Source organism: Cryptomeria japonica, chromosome 1, assembly GCF_030272615.1.
Source record: "Cryptomeria japonica chromosome 1, Sugi_1.0, whole genome shotgun sequence".
NCBI lineage: Eukaryota > Viridiplantae > Streptophyta > Pinopsida > Cupressales > Cupressaceae > Cryptomeria > Cryptomeria japonica.
Genome location: NC_081405.1, coordinates 101,245,873 through 101,273,690, shown reverse-complemented (window position 1 = coordinate 101,273,690; position 27,818 = coordinate 101,245,873). Strand labels below are relative to the sequence as shown.

Below are 27,818 nucleotides of genomic sequence, written 5' to 3'. Positions count from 1 at the left end.
TTAAGTGGATTCTTTTTTACTTCTTCTTCATATTGAAGACTCATTTGACATCAATGGCAACAATATTGGACAACAAATTCCTTATTAACATCAATGACAATGTTTTCAATAGATTTGATATTGAGAACCTCTTGTTGGCATTGATCTTCTTGGAGCTTTGGAGCACTAGAGCCTTGAATGAGTTGGACAATATTTTCGAGAGTCGTAACATTTAATGTATCTTCTATTGAATTTTAAATAGTCTTTTAGTGAACTTGCTGAAATTTGATCAAAAGTATTGTAAAGGTGTAGTTTATGCTATGGAAGGTTTCCAATACGTCAAGTAGATTTACAGTGGGATGAAACTTCTTGTATTTTACAACTTGTAGAGAAATTTGTGTTACAAAAAGAAGTAAATTTGTCTCTTTAAATTTCAAATTGAATATAGACTTGGGTTCCCTCCCATTGTTTGCATCTAGTAGAAAATTGTAAGTGTTTTTTTTGGTGAAAAATGGTAATCCAACACAATATGATCACAAACCTACTAGTGTGGTCATGTCTAAGAAATCAACTCTAGTTTTCAAATGGGTCAATATTTAGCTTTTTTTGTCCTAGTATTTGCATAGTATCCATAAACCTTTGAACATAATTATGTAAGTAACTATGCTAGTAAATGAGTGAAGTGGTGGGAAAAAGATTGTACATAGCAAATCATTAATGTTCAAATATGAATAGTAAATGAATTCTCTCTCTCTCTCTCTCTCTCTCTCTCTCTCTCTCTCTCTCTCTCTCTCTCTCTCTCTCTCTCTCTCTCTCTCTCTCTCTCTCTCTCTCTCTCTCTCACAAATATGAATAGTATAGAAAATCATTAATGTTCAAATATGAAATCTATCAAATGTTTTTGATAAATAAAGCAGCGATAACTAGGGCGCTGACCCTTTACAAAGTTAATAGGCTAACTCAAATAAACAGACCAAGCAGGGGTGTAAACCCCCAAACAAACAAAGTTAGATAGGCCAAACCAACCCAACTCAAGAGTGGGGAGAATCCACAACTTGACGAAGGGGGGGCTGGGCAAGGGGGGTAGATTTTCATTTCCGCCTGCGACAAACAACTGTCCAGACAACACTATTATTAGGAATATTCAAAGACAAATCAGGCACGGGAAACCTCGCAGAGACACTGCCAAACTGCTGCAGCAGAACACCAGCAGACTGTTGTTGCAAAAACACAGCAGACTGTTGTTGAAGAAGAACAGAATTGCCAGGAGAAGAGCGAAGCTGAGGATCAGGAGCAATGGATGTAGGAGCCAAGGGGACGAAAGAGTCTACAACAGTAGTAACCTCAACAAAGGCATCATCAGCAGTAAGGGACACCTCATCTCAAGAGGATTCAACCAAGATAGAGTCAAAAGCATTAATTGTCAAGTGGTCTTCAGTAGCATCCTTCCACCAAGTAGCAGCGCCTCTACGGCGGGAGAGAGAGAAGTTTGAAGCTAAGTGGCCCGTTGAGAAGCACCTTCGACAACGAAAGGGGAGGCCCTCATAATCTAGCGGTTGAGCCCATGGCTTATCCCCAACCATAAGAACCACATCCCTGGGGAGGGCCAGAGATATGTCAACATCAATTAATAGGCGAGCAAAGGTAGAGTGACCCATGGAGGTCGTGGAATTGTCAACCTTCAAGAAACTGCTAATGGAGTTACCGATGGCCTCAAAGCAAGAAGGCTCCCAGAAATGGAGGGGGAGATTGGGGAGGCGGACCCAAACCAGATGAATAGATAGAGATTCAGTAAGGGGGTTGAAGGAAGAATACTAGGGCTTAATGGAGAGAGAGTGATCCCCCAAGACCACAACTTTCCCAAAACCAAATCACGGTCAAGAGTAGAGATAAAAGAAGCAATGAAAAAGCCTTTAGCACAAGGGAAAATCTCAATGCCATAAGCAACTAAAGGCTTCCAAGAATCACTCACCCAATGATGAAGGTCTAGAAGGGAAGGCCAAAACCCAGCAAATCTGCAGACCAAAGCACTGTGTTGGTAGAAATCGATATTCTCCACAACCTCCTGGCCACAGACCACAACAAGGGAAGTCTTGGCACAAGGAAGAGGACAAACCCCCTTGGAAGGATGGGCAGCAGATCTAGCCACACGAGCAAAGCTACGGTTCCCAGCAAAAGAAGGTCTGGGCAGAGCATTAGCAACCGCAGGAGGGTCGTCAGGAGCACCACTAGTATGAGGAGAGTCCCTATTAACCTGAGCATCAGCAGTAGCAGCAAGGGCGTCCAAATCCAAAACCTGAACAAGGACACCAGCCGTGGGGGAACCAGCACAACCCACCACCAGGGGAGCATCACGCATAGAATGCTCAACAGAAAGGAGAGGGGAGGCAACGACAAAGAGCGCAGAGTAGCCCCCACCACTACCCACAACAACGGCATCCCCAGCAATTGCACCATTCGCAACGGCAGGGGCACGAGGGTTGTTTGAAAATGCCTGGGCGGGAATCACAGACATCTCACAGGACCAAAGAATTTACTTGGTCTATATTCTATCAAATGTTAAGATGAATGTGTCACAATTTTAATCATCCTCCATGTATCATTATATTATGTCTTATAATTAAAAGAAAGGTTAATGTTATGATATTTAAGTGATTATGAAAAGATAAGGTTAAATAAATAAATAATTTCATTATTATCAAATGGTTAAAGTGGGTAACGAAGAGCAAATTGTTTATTCCCTTAAATTGCACTTGTAATAAAGGGTTAAGTAGATAAATGGAATTTCATAATAATTAAGTTAAAATATCTCTCGTGTGAAGTTGCTAGTGCACTTATTCAATTAACATTAGGGAATGTGAAGTCTCCCCTCCTTTCACCTAGTACATCAACAAAATGACTATTATTAGGAAGCTACTCCCTTTGGCATAACTCACATTTTATTTATTTCATCACTAGAGTGTCATATGATTATGTTTGCCAGCTATTACTCTTCATGTTTTGTTGTCTTACTCTTCCTTGTGCATTTGATGTAACATCTCTTTCCCATATTGTCATTAAGAGGTGGTAACACATATGGCAACAACACTTGTACACATGTATTGTATTACCATTTGTAATATGTTTTTGGGTTCAAAAAAATTGTGTAGGTCTGCGGTACTAGTTTTGAGCCTTGGAACCCTTTTTAGGTCCTCGGGTCTTGTTTTGGGTGCTAGAACCCGTTTCTAGTCCTTGAATCTTTTTTTTTGTCCAGTGCCCCATTTCATGTCTTGGAAGCTCGATTTTGGTCATCCAACCCCATTTTGGACCTCGAAGCATGTTTCTTGTTCAGTTGCCCCCCCCCCAGGTTTTGGGCCTTGTAGCCCGTTTTTGGTCCTCAAGTCCTGATTTGGGTGCCAGAATCTGTTTCTAGTCCTTGGGTCCCTTTTTAGGTCTACTGTGCCATTTCGGGTTCTGAAAGCCCAATTTTGGTCATTGAGCCCCATTTGGGGCCTCGAAGCCTATTTCTTGCCCAATTGCCCCTTTTTGGGCCTTGGAACCCAATTTTTGTCCTCAGGTCTCATTTTTCATCTAATATCCCATTTTCGGTCTATGCCCCTTTTTGGGTTTTGAAACCCTGATTTCAATCATCAAGCCCTATTTTGGGCATCAAAGCATTGATTCTTGTCCTACAAACTCTTTTTCATCCTTGCATCTCAAAAAACACATTTTTGGGCCTGCGGACACATCTTGGGCCTTGGAACCTATTTGTAGTCATTGGGTCCCATCTTGGCTACTGAAACCTATTTTTGATGCTAGAGTCCCATTTTCGGTGCTAGAGCCCGTTCTTGGTGCTCAGGTCCCATTTTTGGTTTGATGCCCCTTTTGGGTCCCAGAACTCCATTTTGGTCATCAAGTCCCATTTTGGGCCTTGGAGCTCGTTTCTTGTCCTCCACCCCCATTTTGGGTTTGAGAACCCGATTTGTGGTCTGTGTGTCCAATTTTGAGGCTTGGAGCCCATTTCTGGTCCTTGGGTCTCGTTTTGGGTACCAGGACCCATTTCTAGTCCTCAGGTCCTGTTTTTGGTCTAGTGCCCCATTTTCGGTCCCAAAAGCTTGATTTTGGTCATCGAGTCCCATTTTGGGCCTCGGAGCATGTTTCTTGCTCGGTTGCCTCGTTTTGGGCCTTGGAACCCATTTTTGGTCCTCGAATCTTGTTTTTAGTCTCACGTCCTACCTCTAGCCTATAGCCCTTTTTGGGTCTTGAGAGCTCGATTTTGGTCATCAAGTCCCATTTTGGGCATCAGAACCTATTTCTTGTCCTACATACTTGTTTTTGGTCCCTGCATCTCAAAACACATTTTGGGTATGAAGGACCTATCTTGGGCCTTGGAACCCATTTGTGGTCCTCGGGTTCCATTTTGGATGTAGAAAATTTTTAGTGGTGCTCAGGTGTCGTTTTGGGTGCCGAAACCCATTTCCAATGCTCGGGTCCGGTTTTTGGTCCGGTGCCCCTTTTGGATTCTAGAACCTTGATTTTGGCCGTCAAGTCCCATTTTGAACCTCAAAGCCTATTTCTTGTTTGGTTGCCCCATCTTCAGCCTCAGAACCCCCTTTTGGTCCTCAGGTCTCATTTTCCATCATGTGTCCCACTTTTGGTCTATGGCCCTTAATGGGTCCCAAAAGCCTGATTTTGGTCGTCAAATCCCGTTTTGGGCTTCAGAGCATGTTTCATGTCTTGCACACCCTTTTTGGGTCCTTGTGTCTAGAAACACACCTTTGGTCTCGCAAACCTATCTTCGACCTTGGAACCCATTTATGGTCCTCGAGTCTCATTTTGGGTGCTGAAAATTGTTGGTGGTGTTCGGGTGTCGTTCTGGGTGCCAAAACCTACTTTCTGATGCTTGGGTCCTGGAACTCTATTTTGATCGTCAGGTCCCATTTTGAGCCTCAGAGCCTATTTCTTGTCTGGTTGCCCCGTCTTCAACCTTGGAATCCAATTTTGGTCCTCGGGTCCCATTTTTTCCGTCTCGCATCCCACTTTTGGCCTGTGGCCCTTTTTGGGTCCAAAAAGCCAGATTGTGATTGTCGAGTCTCGTTTTGGGCTTTAAAGCATGTTTCTTGTCCTACAGATCTGTATTTGTTTATTGCGTCTTGGAACACATTTTTGTTCTCATGGAACCATCTTGGGCCTTGCCATTTGGGGTCTTCGAGTCCCATTTTGGGTGTCAAAACTTGTTTTCACAACTCGAGCCCTGTTTTGGGTGCCATAACCCATTTATGTTACTCGGGTTCCATTTTTGGTCTGGTGCCCCTTTCAGGTTCCATTTTTGGTCTGGTGCCCCTTTCGAGTTCCAAAACCCCGATTTTAATTGTTGATTCCTACTTTGGGCATCATAACCTATTTCTTGTCCTACATACATGTTTTAGGTCCTCACATCTCAAAACATGTTTTCGGTCTCATGGTCCCATCTTGGGCCTTCGAACCCAATTGTGGTGCTCAGGGCCCATTTTGGGTGTCGAAACTTGTTAGTGGTGTTCAAGTGTCGTTTTTGGTTTGGTGCCCCGTTTGGGCCCTACAACCCCGACTTTTGTCGTTGAGTCCCATTTTGAGCCTCAGAACTTGTTTCTTGTCTGGTTTGCCCCATTTTCCCCATGTCCCACTTTTGGTTTGTGGCCCTTTTTGGGTCCTGAAGGCCTGAAGTTGTTTTTTTGAGTTTTGTCCATAATTGATTTTGGGCGCCACAAATGGAATTGAACCTTGACCAATAAAAGTGAATTATTAGAAAATTGACAACAATTACATATTCATGTTGTCTTGTTGTGTCGATGTCTAAAGAGAACCAATATCTATGCACACTATTTGAGAACTTGTTCAGTGAGAATTATGTTCTCCTCAACCAAACCCCTAATTGGACTAATTCAATGACGATGAACCAAGATTGAAGATAGTAAGCAAGCATTGAGTATGCCTAAGATGATGTATGTTAATGTGTTCTAATAATGTAATTAGAATTAGTGTTGCTATGATGATGTGCATGTGGAGTAGGTATGTGGCACGATTTCCAATGGAATAATAAATATCCTTAACTTTAACAACATAGAACACAATTCAACACAAATGGCTAGCAAAAAGGCAAAGGCTTAAATTTAAATTTGGGATTTAATAGATGTTTAGATTCACGACTACAAGAATCCCTAGATCAATTTTGCACCTGTGTATTTGATCCAAGGTAGCAAATGAATATTTGTTAAGTGAGGGTGTGATGTTCTCCTCAATGAAACCCCTAGGTGGGCCAAATCAACAGTAATGAACCAAGATCAAGGACAAAAAGCAAGCAAACAATATGCTTAAGATGATTTATGTATACTTCAATAACGGAATTGAACCCTCAATGATGATGTGCAAGTGTATTAGGACGTGCAACATGATTTCATATTAAACAATGAATGTCCCTAACTAGAGCAATTTAACACTTGAATCAACACAATTATGTGCTAGGTCAACTCATAACAAGAAGTGAAAAGCTTAGCAAAAGTTTAAGTTTGAATTTAGGACTTAAAGTTCAAGATTCAAATCCACAACCACGGATATGACCAAAATCAATTTTGTGCTGATTTTGATTGGGAGATCTAAGGACTAAGACCAAGATTTAGGGATGAGTAATGATGTGAATGATATAGAATCGGGCCATGAGCCAAATTTAATGCAAGAATATCACGGCATTCTAATCAAAATGGACTGAACAATAAGGGAATAGGACATGGGTCACTATATCCTTTATAAACAAAAGACCTAAATTGAAAATTTTGAAAATGTGTGACTTCTTTATGAACCAACACCCTCTAAGAAAAAAGTTAATTGTTTTCATACATTCCGGTTCAGGCCTTAATCAAGACTGCCAGGAAGGAATGTAGGTGATGGATAGCACCGAAGTTGGGTGTGGAAGCTCCTCCCCTACCTAGATATATGTGTATTTTTTTGCAGTCAAAACATGCACTCGCAATAGTTTACTCATACATTCTAGTTAAGGCTTTAATCAAGAAATTCGTGAAGAAATGCAGGAGCTGAATGGTGCCAAAATTGGGGTGTGGAGCCCCTCCACATTTTGTAGCCAATGCATGTCTTATGAATATTTTTTAACCCGATAGCTACAATCTACGTTCTTGCTTTACAAAAATTTGCATCGTTGAGTTTTACCCATGGATGCACAGAAACCCAGACTTTAGCTCTATCAATCCTAACTGAATTCAATAAGTTACAAAAATTTCTTTGAATTCCAAACCAACTCCCTCGTAATACATGAACATAATGATTTAAGATTAACGGCACTTTCACAATAGATCAAGCATTATCCTCCAATGCCAACTTTTTGGTAAGGATCTTGTTTCAAGATTTGATGTATATGTATAGAAACAAATTAATGTCTTATCCGTTCACACATGTTCAAGGGTGTGCCAAAATTGTAATCTTGCGCGTGTTAATGATTGTAAAACCATTGATTCCATGTGACTTTTGGGCTTTGCAATTTCATAAAATTTAGCCACATATTAACGTTGTGCAGTTCTGACCTGTTTCTTCTGCAATAAAATCGCAGTCATTTTAAGTACACATTTTCTTGTATTTAATTTATCAGTGTCTTCAACTGTTACTTCTGTTAATTTCAAATGTGAAATAAGAGTTAGTTGCAATTTGTTAATTTCAAATGTCAAATTAGAGTTAGTTGCATTCAAGGTATCTCACGAAAGGAATTTTTTAGATTTCTCCATATATACAGCCAAAAAATATATTTTATCACAGCAATGCATAATTTTATTGTCAAACAGCATAAGAAAATTCATCCTCAGATGATGTGTTCAATTGAGTAGTAATTTAAACACAGACGATTATGATGCCAACATGTTGGTCATATGAACACCATGCACTTGATTACATGTATGATTTTTTCGAACATTGCACATTTTGAAAATGCTCTGTGGATTTGAAAAATGTATATTGATAATCCACCTCTAACAACTATGGTTTATTCCAACAGTATAGTAAAAGCAGCATGAGTTTGGCAAATAAATGTGTATGCTTGATGATGCCAAAACATTTGGTATAAAACTAGCGTAATATCTATAAGAAGCATAAAACATGGCAATATGATTTCCGCGATCTTCAGCATAGTAAGATATGATTTCCACATTTATAGATTTGGCAAAAGATGTTTGATTTAGCAGCCTGTATACACAACAGACATTTGCAGACTGCCGAGCTTCAATGACCACCTTCAAGGAAAACTATGTGACAAACAAAAAAAATTGCCTGTCCATCTTGTTTGCATGGACATGGCAAACACTAACATGTACAAATCAATCATAAAAAGTGTGACTCTGTGCTTTGCACAACTAATGTATGCCTTTACAGTTCAATACGAAAAATGCAATTTTTATGCACTATGCATAGTCTGACTTTTATGCATTCTGCATAGTCATTGCATAGAAGAAAGCTGCTTCGGGACTTGCCAATTCTTGGAGAACCATTCCTCTTCAAGACTTGCAAAATCACATCAACCTTGGAATCCTCTTTCCTAGATTCCAAGTTTTCGATTGCAGCACACAAGTAACTAATGAATCATATAGATCAAGTTTTAGAAACGTGCCATTGAAGTATAACAGTAAGCAACTTTCAACACTCATTTCTTTGGCACTTTGGCATGACCTTGAGAAGCAAATGATAGCTCTAAGCTTACAAGAGCACATCGTTTGCTTTGTGTTAGTATTCATTTATCTAATATTTAATGGACATAATTCTCATGTACAGAGAGGTTATAGCTCTGACTGAGGTAAAAGAACAAGCCTTTGCAATGGTTTGAGCGAAGCCATGAGCTGTGCAAATGATGGCCTTAAACTTGGATCACTGCCAAAAAAAGGATTTCTTTGTTAATATATAAAAGACAATATAAACATATCAACCATAGATCATTCTTATTATTTGACTTTAAAGAAGATTAGAAAGAAAAATCTTTTCTTGTAAAGCTACAATATATCAAGCACGTATGTCTTTGAAGTCTCAACAACCAAATGTAGCCATGCATGAACATTATTATAACCTAATCTGGTCTCTTAGAGTGGGGAAAAATAATTTTAAGCACACGTAAAATGCACGTACTTCTGCCAGCATGCACTGATGATCTTTGCAACCATGGGGTCAACCTCTTTGGGAATGTCAAGGCGGCGATCCTGGAAACCAACAGCACCAACCACCTGCATGGGATTCATTCCACTCCACGGCATGCGCAATGTAGCCAATTCCCATAAGATCACACCAAAGCTATACACATCACACCTGCAAAATAATTCTGATACTTTATTCAATGTGAAAGGTTGGACAATAATAACTTTTTGTTCCTAATTATAGTAGTCTAATGATTAATGTCTAATATGTCAATGCAGCACATGGCATAATGCATGTTCATAAAAGCATAGACTATGAAATGAATATTCAGTGTAATCACTCACTTTTCATTTGATAGTTCATTCCGCAAAACTTCTGGGGCCATCCATTCTGGCTATAATACAAATGAATGTGTAAGCTATGACATCTCTTTGTAAATCAAAAACATGTAAACAAAGATTAAAATATGTTTGGTCTCAGCAAAAAATGATGTTCATTGGTTCAATTATGAGTCAACTAGCATCAATTCATGTATATATCTTGAATTTGTTAGAAAATTAGAAAAAAATTGTATGCAGCACTGCAAGTTTGAATTTAATACTAATTGAGTGCACTCGTGAAAATATAATGCAGAGCACTATGCATGTGGGGAATGAAGCTAGAGGATAAGAAGCCCAAAGTGTTGGAATCATTTCCCCCCCACCATTAACAAATACTTAGAAGTGCTTGTGTGTTAGTGATCCTCTTGTCATATGATAATTATCAACATTTATGAGGTCATCTAAAAGTATATGCAATCAAATCCTACAAAAATTAAAATTCTGATTATGCCCTTGTCAGTTATACATATATTCCTTTCCAACCAAAATAATATATATTCCACTCATTGTATTTAATAAGCATACAATAATGCCTAATTTTAACAATTTGGTTAGCAAGGTTTATGAATTTCACATACCGTTCCTGCAGTCGATTTGGAAGACAAAAATGTATGGTGCTTCAAGCGTGACAAGCCAAAATCACAAACCTACAAAGAAATTCAAATTGATACTTCATGAACACATTTTTAACTTGCACACCCTTAAACTATTGACAATGGCACCCGCTTTAAAACCATTAACTATAAGTAAGTTTTATAATGAGATTTGTCTCCCTCAATAAATGCATAAGTATTCAATTTAACATAGGGCCAATCCTTGATACAATCTAAAACAAGGATAATTCATATTAATGGAAAATGGGAGCTTCTAAGTAAAATGGTTAAAACAGAAACCAAGTAATAATTTTAACTATGGGTGGGATCCATCCATATGAAACAAATGATTTTGAGGTCGAAAACAAAGTTATATAAACAAAAATTAAACAATCGATCAACATTTGAACAAAGAAGCAGTGATACCTTAAAATTGGTTATATAACCATAAAATACTAGGTTATATAGGACGAAAAGTACATGCATTTTTAAATGACATGAATATAAACACAAGACATGTAGCATTCTGTTAAAGCATATATCTAATTATGTAATGTGGATGATATTACATTAAATCTTGAGTTATGATTGGTGGTTCTATAAATAATGTTTTGGAGATTGGATCTTTTAGTGTGACAAAACGGAACAATGTGTAATAGAACTGTTTTTCGAATTAGAAGGGGAAGTTTCTTGTAAAATAAAAACTAACCTAAAACTTGACTGTACGTAATTGCAATTTATAAGCTTTACAATATTTTTTGCCAATGCTGGATAAAATACAAATATATATCTTTTTGGTTTTACAAAGAAAGGCTAAGACATTCTTTTAACACTACGCAAAAACTTATGCCTTTTGACTTGGAACAAATCCTATGACTACATGCTTTCACTGTTCAATTAAAAACAGAAACTAATCATGGTAAATACAGAGAATTAAATAGATGAACACATAAACACAAACATTATGGTTAAATTAAGTATAGGACTCGATACAGATCCACAAACTACATCTTTGAGTTCACCTGCAATACAAAACTTGCAAATTTATCAAGCAATTTACCCATTAGCACACATAATGAAATATATCAATAAACGTTCATAAGTAAGATGGATGTAATAATGTTATTCAATCAATAACCAATTTAACTATTTAAGATAACAGTAACACTGGATACTCAATGAACAATAAATTTGAGATAACAATAACACTGAATATTCAATGAATTGCAACTCCAGCAATATACAAACGTAAAAATTATCATTGATCATACTAAATGCAAAACCACACTTCTAAATACTATTTACAAAGTTGCATGAAAATAAATATAGTAAATTGAATGCACTTTTACCTTAACTATGACTACATGCATACCATATGAATTTTATTACAAATTGATCATATCTATTAATTTTAATTTGACACATGCAACTGTAAATTTAACTGATGATTGAAATTATTATGACTATCCCTTAAAAGCCCACATATCTCATATGATGAGATAGGTGATCGAACAATTGCTGACACCAAACTATAAATAACGAATACTAAAATAAGAGGAAAGTTATTTATAGGATTCTGCAATTTAAAATAAAAATCTTAAAATATACTCTTTTTTCAAAACAAATGGTGGCGAAAATTAGAGCAATGTAAAAAAAATGACTTCTCCAAGGCTTGGACAATTTATTTCAAACAACACTTTCTTTATTCTGGCTAAATATCACAAACCTTTTGATGAAACTCTAAAACTTGTATATTTTGGTGAATACTTTGAATTTTTTAAAATCTTGACATCCTCTTCGCACCTCGATCTTGAACAATTTTTATTACTATCTCAATGAAATGATAAGGGAATCATCATTGAATATGTGAAATTCTTGTCAGTTTACTGCTGCAATTTCGAATGAATATGGCTGACTCTGCTGATACAATTGTTGCTGTGGGGGAAAAATGAAGATTAAGGTTTGTTTAAATATTTTTTAAAAACTTATTTTAGTCCTGTCACCTATATTTAGAACACATTTCTTTTACTTTTTACTCATGTATTGTGGTGACCTTCTCTTCATGTTAATGTGCCTCTAATACCCTCGCGCATGCTGACTTTGAAGAATTTGGAGCTTAAACATGTTCATGACTTAAAACTTCTCTTTCTAAATTGTATTGATTAAGCATGCACCTAAAAAATAAAAATTAAAAAATTAAAAAAATCGGTTATCCCTCACGCGTGTCTCCGTGCTGCAATTTCTGACTGGAAACAAAACCTAGCTTCATAAATTGTAGCAGGCACTGCTGTTTCAGGCACATTTTTAGCAAAGAACATTGTTTCCATGCCCTGGTCTGTTTGCGGGCCTTAGGGCGGCAATTTGTACACTTTTTTGGTACTCTAACTAGGCATAGAAAACGAAGAAAAAAACAAAGGAAAAAAACTATTATCTTCTTTGACATATGCTCAAACCCTAGGCATGCGCTTTTGCAACCTACACGCACATCTATTTACAGACACGATTTAGACTTCTGAAATATCTTTCTTGATGCCTTGCTGATGCCTTCTCCTTTCTGTCACGATAAAATGTATCAACGTCATTTACAAAAGCAAATCCATGGTATTCACCTCTGCCAGGTTCCTGAACTCACTTTCACCGATGGTGACTCCATCATGATCGTTTTTAAATCATAATAGAATGGAGGGATCCTTTCCTAGAGTATTAAAGTAAGTTCCACCAATCTTGTCAAGAAACAAATCATCCTGAGTTGTTTACCGCTCAATTACCCATTACAACCATTTCGTTCTTACTGCCGCCTCATACAAATCAAGATGGGTACAATTAGAAAAGCATAATCATCTAGGAAACCAGGTGCCCCTTGTCTGAAGTTGTGTAAGCCTATGTGTGCCCTCATCAAAATCTGGTGTTGGTAAATTCTGCTACCCTCTCTGCAACAAGTAGATAATCAGTGGAATCACAGCCAGTAACAGGAAAATAATATTTCATTTGTTTTATCTCAGTTTTCAGGATCTTCGAAGCCCATTAAAAAACTGCAATAGCAAGTCCATTACATGCAACAATTACCTTATCATCTAAGTGCAGTGAGGGCGAGAAGACCACCTTAGAGAGAGCTTTACCCTGCATGTCCCAAGAACCTGAGAGAATTTATCTACAGTCATGCCTGACTTTGATGCTATTTCCAGAATCCATTCACCCCCAATCAGCACATTTTTCCCATCGATTCACTGTGAGGATCACTCATCCTAGAAAGATCGTAATTCCTTTCAGGTTTTACATAATGGTGTTTTTATAAAGATCTAGCAAACTCCTTGCCAGGAACCTCTTCTGTCTCTTCACTTGTCCAATCATAAAAAGCACCTCCTGTTCTACTTGGTGTTCCTTCAAACTCTGTACTATCAGCATCCTCTACAGAATATATTCCACCTTCATGGTTTATCATATTGCTCCTCAAATAATCCAGTATGTCCCAAGGAACAGCAAACTAAATGGTACCCTAACAGATAGCAAATGCATCCAAATACACATACACAAGTTGTCCTTGACAATACAGCATTTTCTCAAAATGGGGAACATTACCGTATGCCACTGTTCATCAAGGCTCTATAAAGAAATTCCCTTCCTCTAGCCATGCAAAGTGCCATCTCCAAGGTCTTGCTGGCTAGGCTCTCTATTCCAGCTTGATCCAATCTCTTATATTGCTATTGCATGAATCATATTTCTACTGATCTAGGAAATTTGGGAGCAGACCCAAACCCTCCATATTTTGAATCACTAACTTTTTCAGGCAAAATGGCCAGAAAACTCAGATATAACTCTATATTTATGATTCAATGGGGCTGTTGGAGAAAATAAGGCCTCAATTACTCAACTGCATCTGCTATAATTACAGCTTCTACTTCTAAAATATGATCTATTTCCACTGATGCAATGCTTTGAGTGAAATTGCTGAATGATATCATTTGGATAGAAAAAATCTTTTGCAGCATTAAACAACCAAAAAATATAATTTATTTCCAAATGGCCACTAACAGTCACATCCTTTGCAGTGCATGAGGAATCCTCTAGATGCAGAATGCGTGGTATGATGCAGTTTGGAGATGCACAATCAAAATGCACAGCATGGGCTAATGCTTGACAACACTCATTTTCATGTGTATGAAAAAGGTGGCAAGCAGCAATTAAACAAGCAGCAACCCTGATTTTCTCTTTTAGTAGCTCTGGAAACTCTGAAGTTCGTTCCCTTAAATCATTTTCACCTTAGAATTTTGATTTGAAGCTCACTTTTGATTACTAAATTTGACCTTTTATCCATATGTCAAGTGCAGATTAGCCCTTCGATACTTAACAGAAATCTTCCATGACAACCTCTTGTTTTATCCCATGATGAATGTCTTCAAGAGCTTCATCCCAGAAACCTACAAAAAAAAAAAAGACAAAGACGAGACAACGGAGCACACAGAAAAAGACCCAATCATGACTTTTCTGGAAAACAATTGACTTCAATTCTAAAACTTCAGAGAGTGAAAGTTTCAGATTTGGGTATAGCAAAATCTGATTTTCAAAGGTTGAACACAAAATTGAGATACTTGTTGGTTACAGCCAAAAAGTGAAGTTATGGACAATTGGACATTAGAAGCAACCATCTAGCCACTACAGATGTTGAAGCTGAGGTTGCTTAGAATAGGGCAGAAAACATAAAATAAGTAAAACAGCAAGTGAAAAATGTTAGGTTTCCACTGACCAACAAGCACAAGTAGAATCTGAGATTCTTTCATTGACATTAATACCCCCAATTGTAATGTCCCCAATCAGGTAATCCCTTGGAAATAGAAGAATGTAAAAAGCCAGATGATGGACAATCGCCAAATGTGCATGCCAACCCCAATAAGATCAATGCTGCACTTACTGAATGTGCTGCAACTGCTGAAATTTATCAACCCTAGCACCAATCTGGACATATGCCACTTTTTATGAATATGCAATTACCAATCAGGACATATGCCAATTTTTATGAATATGCAATTACCAATATTTTGGACTTACACAACGGTCATATACTGATAACAGCTATTGAGCATCAGAAATTAACCTTTCATTATTATATATCTATTTGATGCATGATACAGGAAATTGCAGCAGCACCTTTATATTTAAAATATTTGTTCTCTTTGGACTTACAAAAGCAGGATGGTTTCTGAATATCCACCAAATATAAGAACACCCGGCTAGACTGTATGGTATACATTTGTCATGATGTACACAAAGCAATAGGGTACAAAGCAATAGGGGACCCACAATATTTCCCAAAACACCTTATTTCATCTGAATAGACCTACAGCCTTTATCTTTTATATGTTGCTGCACACCTTTTTAATACCTCATCCAATGGAATCTAAGGTGGCAACCATGTCAGGGCTTGTCCCCCTAGGTGCAGCAAGAATATCCTTGATTGCTGCAATTAGTTTCTAACCATTCCTGTGGCTGTGGGAACTCTTAGAGCATTGTGTGAGCATTGGAAATGTATCCTTTTTAGTCCACAATTCTGAACGATCTGATTTTGGTCTACAGATGGCTTAAAGTATACGGGACTGCCCCGTACTCCATGAAGGTGTACATACCCTACCCCCTGCAAGATTTGAACTTGCGACCTCTATTTGAAAAGTTCAAGTTCTCTACCATTAGACCAACTCAGGTGTACAATGATTTGAAGATAATAAATTTACAGCAATAAAATATAGATCACCTAATGCAATAATGACAATATAAGCATTGGTGTGGCAGAATTTAGTCAGCAATAACAAAATATGAACAATTAATATACATGAATTAATGATGAATTCACAGAAGGTTGATAGAATTAGCAGATTGACAAAGCAATTATATATAGCAGTGCCAAATACAGATTTGAATAAATTGATACTGAAATCTCCCTCAAGAGATCATACCCCATTGGAATGCCTGGAATGCTTGTATTTGGCCAAGAAGGGTTGGAATCAGTGATTTATTAGCAGCAACAGTATTTTATCAATTTGGAATTCAGATCTGGGCAGAAATTAGACTAATTTCAGTGAAATTTATACACCTTGGAGCCAGCCGTACCTTTCCCAGCTAGGCCATACCATCTCATTTGCCTGGAAGTGAAATAAAAATAAATATTGGGGTTAACAGGGCAGCTCTAAGGTCAGAATTCATTGTTAGCAGCCAATAAGAAAAGGTCAAGGATTGAATCGGAGATATTGCATCATACTGGAGCTACATCAGCAATTTAGTGGGGAGAAAGCACTCAAATCTAGAGACCCTACCTGGCAAAGGTTTAGAGATTGCACTGGATTTGTTACTTCTTCATATATTTGTTTTGGATAATAATCTACTAGGTGAATAAAGCTCATTGGAGTCATCAGCTACAGCTAGAGGTGTTTCTATAAATCTATTTCTCATTTCAGGCCAATAAAGTCTTCATTCAAGCCAGTGTTGGATACCTAATAGGCCAACTTTGGCTTTGGTTGTTGAAGATAATCATTTATTTACATTTGTAAATTGCTGGCAAATAAATCAGAACTCTGAAATTCAATTCCAGACAATTATTCTTTATGTATTGCATTGTTTTCCATTCTATGTTATCAAAACTACAAGCACAAAACCTCACAAAAGCATAAAAACTCAAAACTTCTCCAAAAAAACCAAAACATCTATTCGCTTGTCAAAGACTCAGATTGAAACAAACAAATCAGATTAGTGCCAATTCCCAGTTGGCATCTTTCATAAAGACATGACTTGTTGGCACAGTGATGATTTCTGAACTCAACTTGAACCCATTTTTGGAGTGCTCAAACCTTGTGCACGGTAGCTGGGAGCATTTGGTGGTTGATTTAGTGATCAGATCACAATTGCTTCTACAATTTGGCTATCATCATCACTTCTATACAAACAACATTCTTTATGCTTTTCTTCAAGTTTCAGGTACACATATTTAGCTTGTACTTATTTGGAAGCTTGTGCTCATGGCTAAGACTCTGGTAACCGACTGAGGATCATTAAGTATTTTGTCCATCATTCTCTTCAATACTTGTTTGGATGAGAACTTCAAGGATGGTAAGGCTCCAAACATGATGTTGGAGTGGTGTGAGCCTAGGTCTTGGTGATCGACATGTGTTCAGAACTTCAGATCATAGTTGGCTTCAATGTTTAGGTTTCTCAACATCTTTTTGTTTTGAGAAGCTGTCATTCAGGGGGCATGTTGGTGTAATGCTACACTTCTTTACAACATCGCAATAAGGTTTGGAAAGTTGATACCAACTTCCATGATTCCTTATAGTGGGTTAAATAAATGCCACCTTCCTTTGGACCCTCTAAGTTGAGCTCTAGAGTAGATGTTAGATTTTAATCCGTAAACTCTCAGACTAAAGTTGGATTTAAGAAGCATAAATTTAAATCTAGTACTGTACATGTCCCAACAAATGACTGCGTTAAGATAGAGGAATGTTGTTGAAAAATAGAAAAATAACATAATGGAAAATAAAAGAATTCACACAATGAACTCAAGAACTTTTACCTTGGAAACCTTCAAAGAAGAAAAAACAGCTTTGGTAGTGGCAAATGTTCTTCTATAATGATAACATTAAAAGATTACCAAGTACAATGAATTGCTATGGATGCAATTTGCACCTTGCTCCATATAATTGCATACTCAGCCTTTTTTACACCAGTGAACCAGGTGAATTCTCCTTTATTTTGATCAGTATAACATTTTAGCTCTCCAATGTGTTAAAACATACTTCCCCACCTCTATTTATTATTGCTGTTCATGTTGACGAATTCCTCTTGGTCCCTAGCAGGATCCCTTGGATGCTAGAAGTGGAGAAGTTGCCTTTTCATTTTAAATTCTATTTTGCATAGTCGAGGGCCGTTTCCACAAATATCAATTCAATCTAGGTCTTCTCTACAGGTGTGGGTTCAACCTGAGACATTTCCACATGTGCAGATTTCTCCCACAATCAGAATTGACTCCACAAGCTCAAGACTATGTTTGTTGATAATATTTTCAGAATTTCAATTTACTATTCACAAATACTTTTACATATTTACATTTTTCATGATCCATATGGATCATACCTCTCTTGTTAGAGAGAGACTTTTGGTCCCATAAAACCTTAGACACTTTGAGTGAGGTAACTATCTCCCCACTTTCTCCTTCATGGAGGGTGGCAGTTCTTCACTTTCCACATAATCTGCTTGGACACAAGCTTTCTCCATGTGTTGTGGGTTGGTGACAATTACTCTCCATTTAATGTGAGTGTGAAGACCTTCAAGGCACTAAATAAGCATGTCCTCATCTTCCGAGTCTATTCACACAGTATGGCTTATTTTCTAAACTTCATGGTGTAATCCTGAATCTCTTTATCACCTTCCAAGAAAGTATTTTATAGTCGGACAGTTTTCACCATCATCTCCCATACCAAATTTCTTGGCAAGAGCTCTCACTGCTGATCCCATAGAAGACTGATCTTGGCACATATATTCTTGTTGTTGCCTTCATCCAATTCTGGTTTTTCATAATCATCTCAATGTTGCTCTCAAGGATTGTCACTCTTTTGTTGAAATTTTTGAGGTTCTGCATTTTCACCTTTTTGTTCCGTCTTTGGGTAGGGATATCCGGATTGTCTAGTAGTACCTCTTTTCTTTGTGACCTTATGCCTATCATATAAAAATTCCATCCACGAACGTGAATTTAAATCTATTGTTCTACTTGATCCAACAAATGAAAATGTTAGGAGAGAAAGATGTTGAAAAATAGGCAAAAAGCATGCTGGGAAACAAATGAAATTCACACAATGAACTCAAGAATTTTTACCCTAAAAAACTCAATGAGGAATAAATCAGCTTTGGTAGTGATAAATGCTCTTCTACTGTAATAATATTAAAAGATAACCAAATACTGTTAAAATAATATTAATATCTTCTATAATGGTCATCTTCTATTCTTAGTGGTCATCTTAGTTGTCGACTTATTTAGCTATTTAGCTTTTTAGTCGACTTATTTAGCTTGTTTAGTTAGCTTTTTAAGCTATATTTAACTTTTTAAGTTTTTTAGCTTATTTGATTTCACTTTGACGACTAGTTCTATTTATAGAACATCGTCTTGTAGGCTCTATATATACATGTATATATCGTTCAAAGTAATTATCCAATTATTTGAGCAATCAATTTTTCATGGCATCAGAGCAAGTCGATGGGCTTCTTCAAGATTTGGCGAACTTTTAATAAAAAATTAGTAGGCCTTTTACCTGGAATTTATTCCAAAAAAAAATTTTAATTGTTTTTTTTTTTTGAAAAACGAATCTGCTTTTTTGAAGGCTTTTGTTGGAGGAATTTTTTTTAATTGTTTTTTTTTTTTTTGAAAAACGAATCTGCTTTTTTGAAGGCTTTTGTTGGAGGGTTTCTGGTTCGTGGTGAAGTTTTTTTCGCAGGAATTTTCGAAGGCTTTTTCAAAAGTTATTTTAAGAAATTTCGATTATGGTTTTCTGAAAAAAAAATTTCGGGTGGATTTTGCTGTTCTTTTCAGCGCGATTTTTTTCAGATTTTGCTGTTTTTTCGACGCGATTTTCACGTTCCGCAAAGGGTTTTTTTTGGCGGCGTATTATTCCTGCGTTTTTTTGTCTGCATTTTGGGTTTCACAAGCAACGGCGGCGAAGTTTATTTTTCGCGTTTTTTACCCGCGATTCTCTGCGCGTATTTTGAGCGATTTATTCTCAACGGCGGCCTTTTCGGCATCGTTTTGTACTTTACTGTGCGCGAATTAGGTTTTTTTGTGGACTTCGTGAGGATTTTCCAGGTTTTCTGTTCTGTGGGCAGTGACGCAATTTTTTGGCAGGGTTTATTTTTTCCAAAAATCAGGATTCCGTTTTTGGCAGCCAAGAATCATGTTTGTTTTTCCTAATTTTTTTTCTCATAAAAAAATTTAATTCTGGGTTTTTAATATTTTTTTTCCTTAAAAAAATTCCGGGTTTTTAATCATTTCCCCTTAAAAAAATTATTTTGGTTTTTTATATTTTTTGGCCTTGAAAAAAATATTATTTTTCTGCATATTATTATTTTCTGATTTTTTTTAAGAAAATTTTCAAGGTTCAGATTTGCAGGAAATTTTAATTTCCGAGTTTAAACCTTGAAATTTGCGCATTGGGATTCGTACCAGCATTCCACTCCAGGGGTTCAGATTCATTTTGCAGCTGCTTCTATTCTGATTTTTTTATCAGATTCTTTTGTCTCATGCCTTCACTAGGTTGACCTTGTTCAACCTCGGTTTTCGTGATGGCATCTTTGACCAACATCATGTTGGAACACAGTCAAAAGTTCAACAACTGCTACAACACCTCGAAACAACACTTATTCGCGATATTTAAATATCATCTCCTTAATCAGATTGATTTAGGCCCAGACCTCGTCCTACAAGTCCCAAGCTTTTCACATTTTTTTCCTCAAAAATTGTTCGCAGGGTTTATAATTTTCCCTTAAAAATTATCTCATCTGTAATCCGCGATGTTCGCGTAAGATTTTAGGTTATCTAGGTTTTACCCTTTTTTCCACAAAAATGATGTTTTGTAACCTAAGATTTCTAGGGTTTTCACGATTTTTTCTTGAAAAATTGCTTGCATGGCTTTTACGATTTTTTCCTCAAAAATCATCTATAATACGCGAAGTTCGCATGGGGCTTGTGATTCCGAAAGTTCTCTGGTTTTGATCTATTTTTCTCCTCAAAAATCGTGCTTTGTTGCAGTCAGTTTGGGTCGCACCTACCAGGGCGAACATCTGCAACCGTGGTATCTTGCAATGCGTTTTGAAGTTGGTACTCTTCTGCAAAAGGGTTTGCTGGTTTTTTCCTCAAAATCATGGTTTCAGGCTTCAGTAATTCGCGTGTGCCAGATCTCTAATTCGCATGTGAGAGCTACATTACCTTGGATGGCTTTTGGTAATCTTGGTCATTTACATTCTGCAAATCCTAGGAGGGTCTCCGTAGCAGCAGAGATGGTCTTTGCATTTGTGATCATAACACCTGCAGTGTCTTTTGTAGGGTATTGAGTATGATGACCATTAGGAAGGGTGTTAAAACAGTATTAATATCTTCTATAATGGTCATCTTCTATTCTTAGTGGTCATCTTAGTTGTCGACTTATTTAGCTATTTAGCTTTTTAGTCGACTTATTTAGCTTGTTTAGTTAGCTTTTTATTATTTACCTGTTTAAGCTATATTTAGCTTTTTAAGTTTTTTAGCTTACTTGATTTCACTTTAACAACTAGTTCTATTTATAGAACATCGTCTTGTACGCTCTATATATACGTGTGTATATCGTTCAAAGTAATTATCCAATTATTTGAGCAATCAATTTTTTCAAATACAATGACTTGCAGTGGATGAAATCTATTTTGTGCTCCATTTGATTGCATATGCAATTGAGACAACCTTTTTATGGATCAATACAACATTTTATTTGTCCTCTCCTGTCTAAAAACATACTTCCCCATCCTGATTTAATATTGTTACTCGTGTTGGATTATCCCTTTTGGAGCCTAGAAGGTTCCCAAAAAGCTCAAAGTAGAAAAGTTGCATTTTCATTTCGAATTCTATTTTGCATAGCTAGGGGTCAATTCTACAGTTGCTTGTTTGAACTAGGTCATTTCTCCTGGTGTGAATTCATCCACACAACTGGATTCAACCTTACAAAGTGCAGACTATGTTTAACGATTATCTTTCTATGAATTCAATTTACTATTAACAAATGTATTTGAATTTTTCATGATCCTTATGGATCACTTATAAAACCTGTTTTATTAGGTCCGTTATGTTACTGAATTTTGTGATATTGCCTTTGCGATAGATGTTGTCGTATTAGGCTATTGATCTCATGGTTTGAGGATTCTCCTTGGCTAGTTGTGGGTGTGCTCCCATTAGCTTCCTATTCAGACCAACCCCCATGTTTGATAGAGAAAGATTTCACTACCTTCCTTCACTTTGGAAGGTGGAGTTTGAGGAGAATTTTATTTTCTCGTGTCTAGTCTACCATGAAATTCGTGAAAGGTAATTTTGTTTATATAGATATTTTGGTGGTTCTCTTACCACCTTTGGTTACCTTGATTAAAGGTTCTAAGCCTTTATTCTTCACGAGGTCACCGGATTCAAGCATCAATCTCTCCATAGTGGTCACATAACTACAAATTGGTCACCGGATTCAAGCACCCAAAGCGAAGGCTCCTTGGCACCTCAGTTCATACTCTAATGTTCATGGCTCTTTCTCTTCCAAACATCAAGGACCCTCTCACACCAATCTTCCATGACACAAGTCTCAAGGGCAAGATCACACTACCAATATTTGTGTTGCTACCAGCAACTTTCAAGCTTCAAATGTTAATTGAAACCATATGGATTAATCTATCTCCTATGATTGTCTAGCCAAACCCTCTTGGTCCTAGACTTTTCTCGACAAACATCCTCAAATTCTACATTGGTAATCCTAAAGTGATTGATGAGAATATCAGTGACTCCTCCAATCATCCCTATACATCACTTGAGATTTTGATTCCCCATTTGGACGGTCTTAATATGTTCCTACTATCTCCTAGGGTTTTACCCCCTTGTCTATTTATAATTGTACAAATTTGGGAGTTACTATTTTTAGGTTAACACCCCATTTGCATAATTCTTTCCAATTTCTTGCTTTTTCATTTTATTTTATTTTGTGTCTAGGGCCCCCTTTGCTCTAGACCTTTGCTATTGTACTTGTTGTACACTTGGTATCTTTGATCTATCTTTGGGCATTTGTGGACATTAATATAATTTCTTTCTTTCTTTTTCTCTCCATGTTATCGGGACCGTCTTCTTTTAATTTGCTTCTATCTAACCTAGTCTTGATTACTCCTATATATTAAACTAATATTGTAATGTTTCTATAATGGTCATCTTAATTTTAGTTGTTTAGGTAGTTTCCTTTTCATCATTCGTTTCTATTTTAGAAACTTTCTTTGTAATTTCTCTATTTAAAGAGATCAAATCTCCTTTGTTAAACATTGAAATATCATTTCATCAAGGTAATCAAAGCAAGTTAACTTTAGTTGGAATTTATTTCCAAAATCGTGGTGTTGTTACCCTTTAAAAAAAAATCAAAACTTCTGACAACTTTTTAAATAAAATCATAGATTTTTCCTGATTTTTTCATGAGAAAATTTCAAAAGGGTTTTTTGATCATTTTTGGGGAAAAATCAAGGGTTCCTTTTTGAGGTGTTTTTTCATGGAAAATCATAGGCTACAACCTGTTTTCTGTGCGATGTGTTTTTTCCAGTTTTACCGCAAGATGAAGGGCTTTGGCTGCAGTGCAAGGATTTTTGTGTTTTCTAGTGTTTTGCACGATTTTTCAAAAAATCGTGGGTGCATGATTTTTTTTTAAATCGTGAGTTCTTTCTCTGCTAAAGGGTTTTTAAAGTTTTTCCATAAAAATCATAAAGGGTTTTGCATGATTTATCCTAAAAATTGTGGTCTTTTGTTGCTGCTTTTTTGGTTTTTACCATTTTTCCACAAAAAAGGTGTGTGATTTAAGCATCGCATTGAGGATTTGACAATTTTTCCACAAAAACGTGGTTTCAATTTTTGATTATTTTAATTTTCTGAGAAGCTTATCTCAGTGACTCTGGATAAAGGGATGGATAGCTTTGTTATCCAATATTGCATTGTAAGGATTATGGTACACTTGGTCACAACTCACATCCAAAAGTTTTGTGGAATCAAGGAGGGTCTCAACAGTGTTCTGATGAGGAGTCGGCCTTCTATGCATTCAAGGCCAAATGACCTACAGATTATGTTGTCTTCTATAGGGAGTTAGTGGGATGACCATTAAGGGAGGGTATTAAAATAATATTATAATGTTTCTATAATGGTCATCTTAGTTTTAGTTGTTTAGGTAGTTTCCTTTTTGTCGTCCGTTTCTATTTTAATAACTTTGTTTATAATTTCTCTATTTAAGGAGATTAAATCTCCTGAGGAGCAAATAGGAAATACTGAGGGGGGGGGGGCGGTTGGGAGGGTTTGAATCAGTATTTCAAACTTTAAAACTTATCAAACCACATTTAACTAAGATATAGAGTTGAATGCAAGCATAGAGACTAAGACACAAAATTTTCTCGTGGAAAACACTTTCAGGTAAAAAAAACCGCAGCATACAATACTTCAATTATCAAAGAATGGGTACCAACCCAGATTACAAATGAGGGCACCAACCCTCAAAGCACCAACTTTGAGCAACTGAAGCACCAACTCAAATTGGAGCATCAACTCAATAAATATACAGTATTTTGAAACAAGTCCTTCATTTGAAATACACAGCAGTAGCACTTCAATTTAAATAACTTTCTCAGCATAATACTCAGTACCACACAGCTTCACAGATAAATTCCTTTCAACACCCTGCTCTTTATCTCTACCCCTAACTCCAAAATACACCTACACACAACACACAAACCCTACTACTATATAAAACATGAACCTACAGATCAAAACATCGTTCGCACAGCAGCTCAGAATGTCTGAATCATTTCAAAGGGCTCACAGCACTATCCAGCACATACTAACTTGTCTCAACACTCCCATGCCTCTTCACTCTGCATTTACAAACAAAAACCAGCTATCTTCAATCTTTACTCTCTAGCATACCTTACCCTTTATGGCATCGTAGACTATAAATGATGTCTTCACCAAAAAAAAAAAAATACAGCTTCACACCCCTTTTAAAAAGAAACGGCACCCCTCTTTTTAATTCGCACCAAACACCAAAGACATCGTCCACCACCATAACCACGAAACCTTCTGTTTTTTTAATTGGATACCCCAACACACTTCTACAGCCAGAAACGTGTATTCAAGATTGAACATACACAAATTCTAAGAATAATTTCTTTTTATCGAATACTCAACATGAGAGTATATTCTCTTCCAAAACAGTTGATATCTTCCTTTCTTAGCACAGAGAACACACAGCAGTCAGAATCAGGACCATACGTTACGAACCACATAATAAAACTAACAGCTTCTTCAGTCACGTCAAGCAAAACAAGAAAAACGCATAGCACATCAAATAACAAATATAATCACCCAGCCAAATGACGCACAAAACATCTGTAATGTACACATTAAAAACAAATTCACATTCTGTTGTAGAAGACATGTTTCTGGCCCACGCATCTTAATCATTAATCTGTAGACTAAAACAAAACGGCTTCAACAAATCACATTCCATCAGCCAAAATACGGAATTGAAACAATTCAAGAGGTATAGAACATACCCAACCATATGTGTAGAATTTGATTCGCCAACTAATTGACTTGTGCAGCCGTCAAGAGACAGGATGTTGATTTTTAAGATCAGAGATGTAAGCAATCAGAAATATTAATTGGGTGCTCGTTTAACCACAGGCAACGACTTAGATCTGTTGCCTTCCCAACCATAGATGATATCCTGCTATCGTCTCCCCCGAGCACTTTTCCTATGTATAGACCTACTTGTCTTGGTATGCAAACTGCTCTTCTATTCTTTGATCTGCTCTGCTATTTATTTGGACTGCTCTTGTATTCAATAAAATGAAAAATGAATGGAGTGAATGAGGTCGCACCTCATATATATATATACATGAGTGGTACCCTTTCACAAAGGGTCGGCCCTTAAGAACATGACTCATGCATTAATTAATAAACATTAATTTCATTTCATATTTAATATGAATTGTTCCTTCAAGGTCGGCTCATCCACTTAGACATTTATCTTCTCTATGTCGGCTTGAAGGAATCCGACCATAGCTACAATAACATCAACAGCGTTGGATGCATATTTTAAATAACAATCGTACTAGCTATATCCACTTCAATGAATACATACATTAAAAATAACAGCCACACAAACACTTGATGATGTGGCATAAAAGTTGACATGGCAAATCATCCTGACTAAACACACAAGCAAACAGCTGATGCAGACACACAACCAGCTTATGCTGACAACCAAGTAGCTCAAGCTCGTCAAGCAGCACAATTCTCTGACACTTAAACGACCTTGACATAAATGGCAATATGCTCAACATATCCTTTGTTAAACATCGAAATATCCTTTCACTCTAAACCATTTGCATGTGAATTATATTTTCCTAACTCTGATTTATAAGTATATAACTGTAGTTAACATACTAAATATATTTGGATGTTCTAAAAAAAGTTCACCTAACTCTGATTTGTAACTAAATAGCTGTAATTAACATACTAATTATATTTGATATTCTAAAAAAGGAAAAGAGGAATAAACATAAATATCCAATTTGGTATTATAATTATGGAACGTCTTTGAAGAACACTCAAGTTGACTATGTTACTGAACACAAGAATAAGGAATAATAAATAATGATACTCAGATTTTTCAAGAGATCTCATACCTTGACATTCCAATTTTTGTCAACAAGAAGATTTGGGGACTTCAGATCTCGATGAACAATGGTTGGGTTGCTAGTATGCAGATAATTCATCCCCTTAGCCTGTACAATTAATTTAACGATCAATGCCTTTCAAACCACTCTTATGGATTGTTAAAGTACACTTCATCTGGAGTGATTAAACAGCACAAAAAAATATATCATCGCATTGTTTGAAAGCTTACAAAAAATGAAAATATTACCACATCAAGAGCCATCCGTAGGCGGCGTTTTTCATCAATCTGGATATTAGGTCGGTGAAGTAGTTTATACAAGCTTCCTCTGCATGGAATGTCAATGTTAGCCTTAATGTCATATCAAATTCAAGATTTGAAACAAGTCTAATGTAAACCCATAAGAAAGACTTAAGTCATGCATGATACTGCACTTTGAAAAGATATTTGAATCCAGTAAAATGAATTAATGTCCATGAGCTGAAGTGATGTTTTGTAATTGTCACACGATTACAATTGTAAAATTATTTTTCCATGATCACCAGTGTAAAGAAGGTTACAAAAATGCCTATCTACAAATATATCTGAACTCAGTATCAGTCCAGGGATAAATTTTAATCCTGACCTGGCATGGGTGCTGCCACAAAATATTTTAATTTGGTATGTGTATGTATGTGCGTATGTGCATATGTAGTGTATGTACATCTAAATGTATGTATGTATGTATATGTAAATAGGTCATTTAAGAAAACTCAGTCATGCACTTCTATCAAAGAAGATGGAACTCAATTTAGTGAATGTCAACTCAAATTCATTTTTGCATGAGCAGCTGTTACACATATACATATACATTGGTTAATTGGTCATTTAAGAAGACTTGGTCATAAATATTATTAAAGATAAATCTAGATAAACAATGATCTAATGATCTAGTGGTGTGTTGCATCTATCAGACCATTCTGTATAAATCTAGATAAACAATGATGTAATGATAGATTCCTTGAATTCTATACTTAATAGTTAGAAAAGCTTATCTTTGAACCCCTCATCTGGTACCCTCCCTCCACCTACTCCGTTCAAGCTCATCCCAATTCACTCTTCTAAGACAATGAATGGGAATAGGCTAAATAGGCTTAGGGTTCAACAATACTTCATTTGCCATTGCTAGGGTCACAACATAAGGACTACTCTAGTCAAGAGTCAAATTACAAATTATGCATGAGGCAGAACTTTTTCTATATATATATATATATATATATGGGACGAACATCCAA

At 36.6% G+C, this 27,818-nt stretch overlaps 1 protein-coding gene across 2 annotated transcripts in view; it reads right to left on the bottom strand.

Moving 5' to 3' along the window:
* Positions 1-8,117: 8,117 nt before the first annotated feature.
* LOC131041910 (probable serine/threonine-protein kinase SIS8) overlaps positions 8,118-27,818 on the bottom strand; it is a 67,634-nt gene continuing 47,933 nt past the window's right edge. Inside the window, exons 9-14 of one of the 2 annotated variants that reach the window (XM_057975157.2) lie at positions 26,794-26,872; positions 26,555-26,653; positions 10,076-10,144; positions 9,462-9,511; positions 9,112-9,288; positions 8,118-8,859 (exon numbers count right to left, since the gene is read on the bottom strand). In XM_057975157.2, the coding sequence (XP_057831140.1) occupies positions 8,769-8,859; positions 9,112-9,288; positions 9,462-9,511; positions 10,076-10,144; positions 26,555-26,653; positions 26,794-26,872 (565 nt within the window). In that variant the 3' untranslated portion in view covers positions 8,118-8,768. Of the gene's footprint in view, positions 8,860-9,111; positions 9,289-9,461; positions 9,512-10,075; positions 10,145-26,554; positions 26,654-26,793; positions 26,873-27,818 lie in introns of those variants that run through there. The other variant, XM_059210555.1, reaches the window with a different exon arrangement.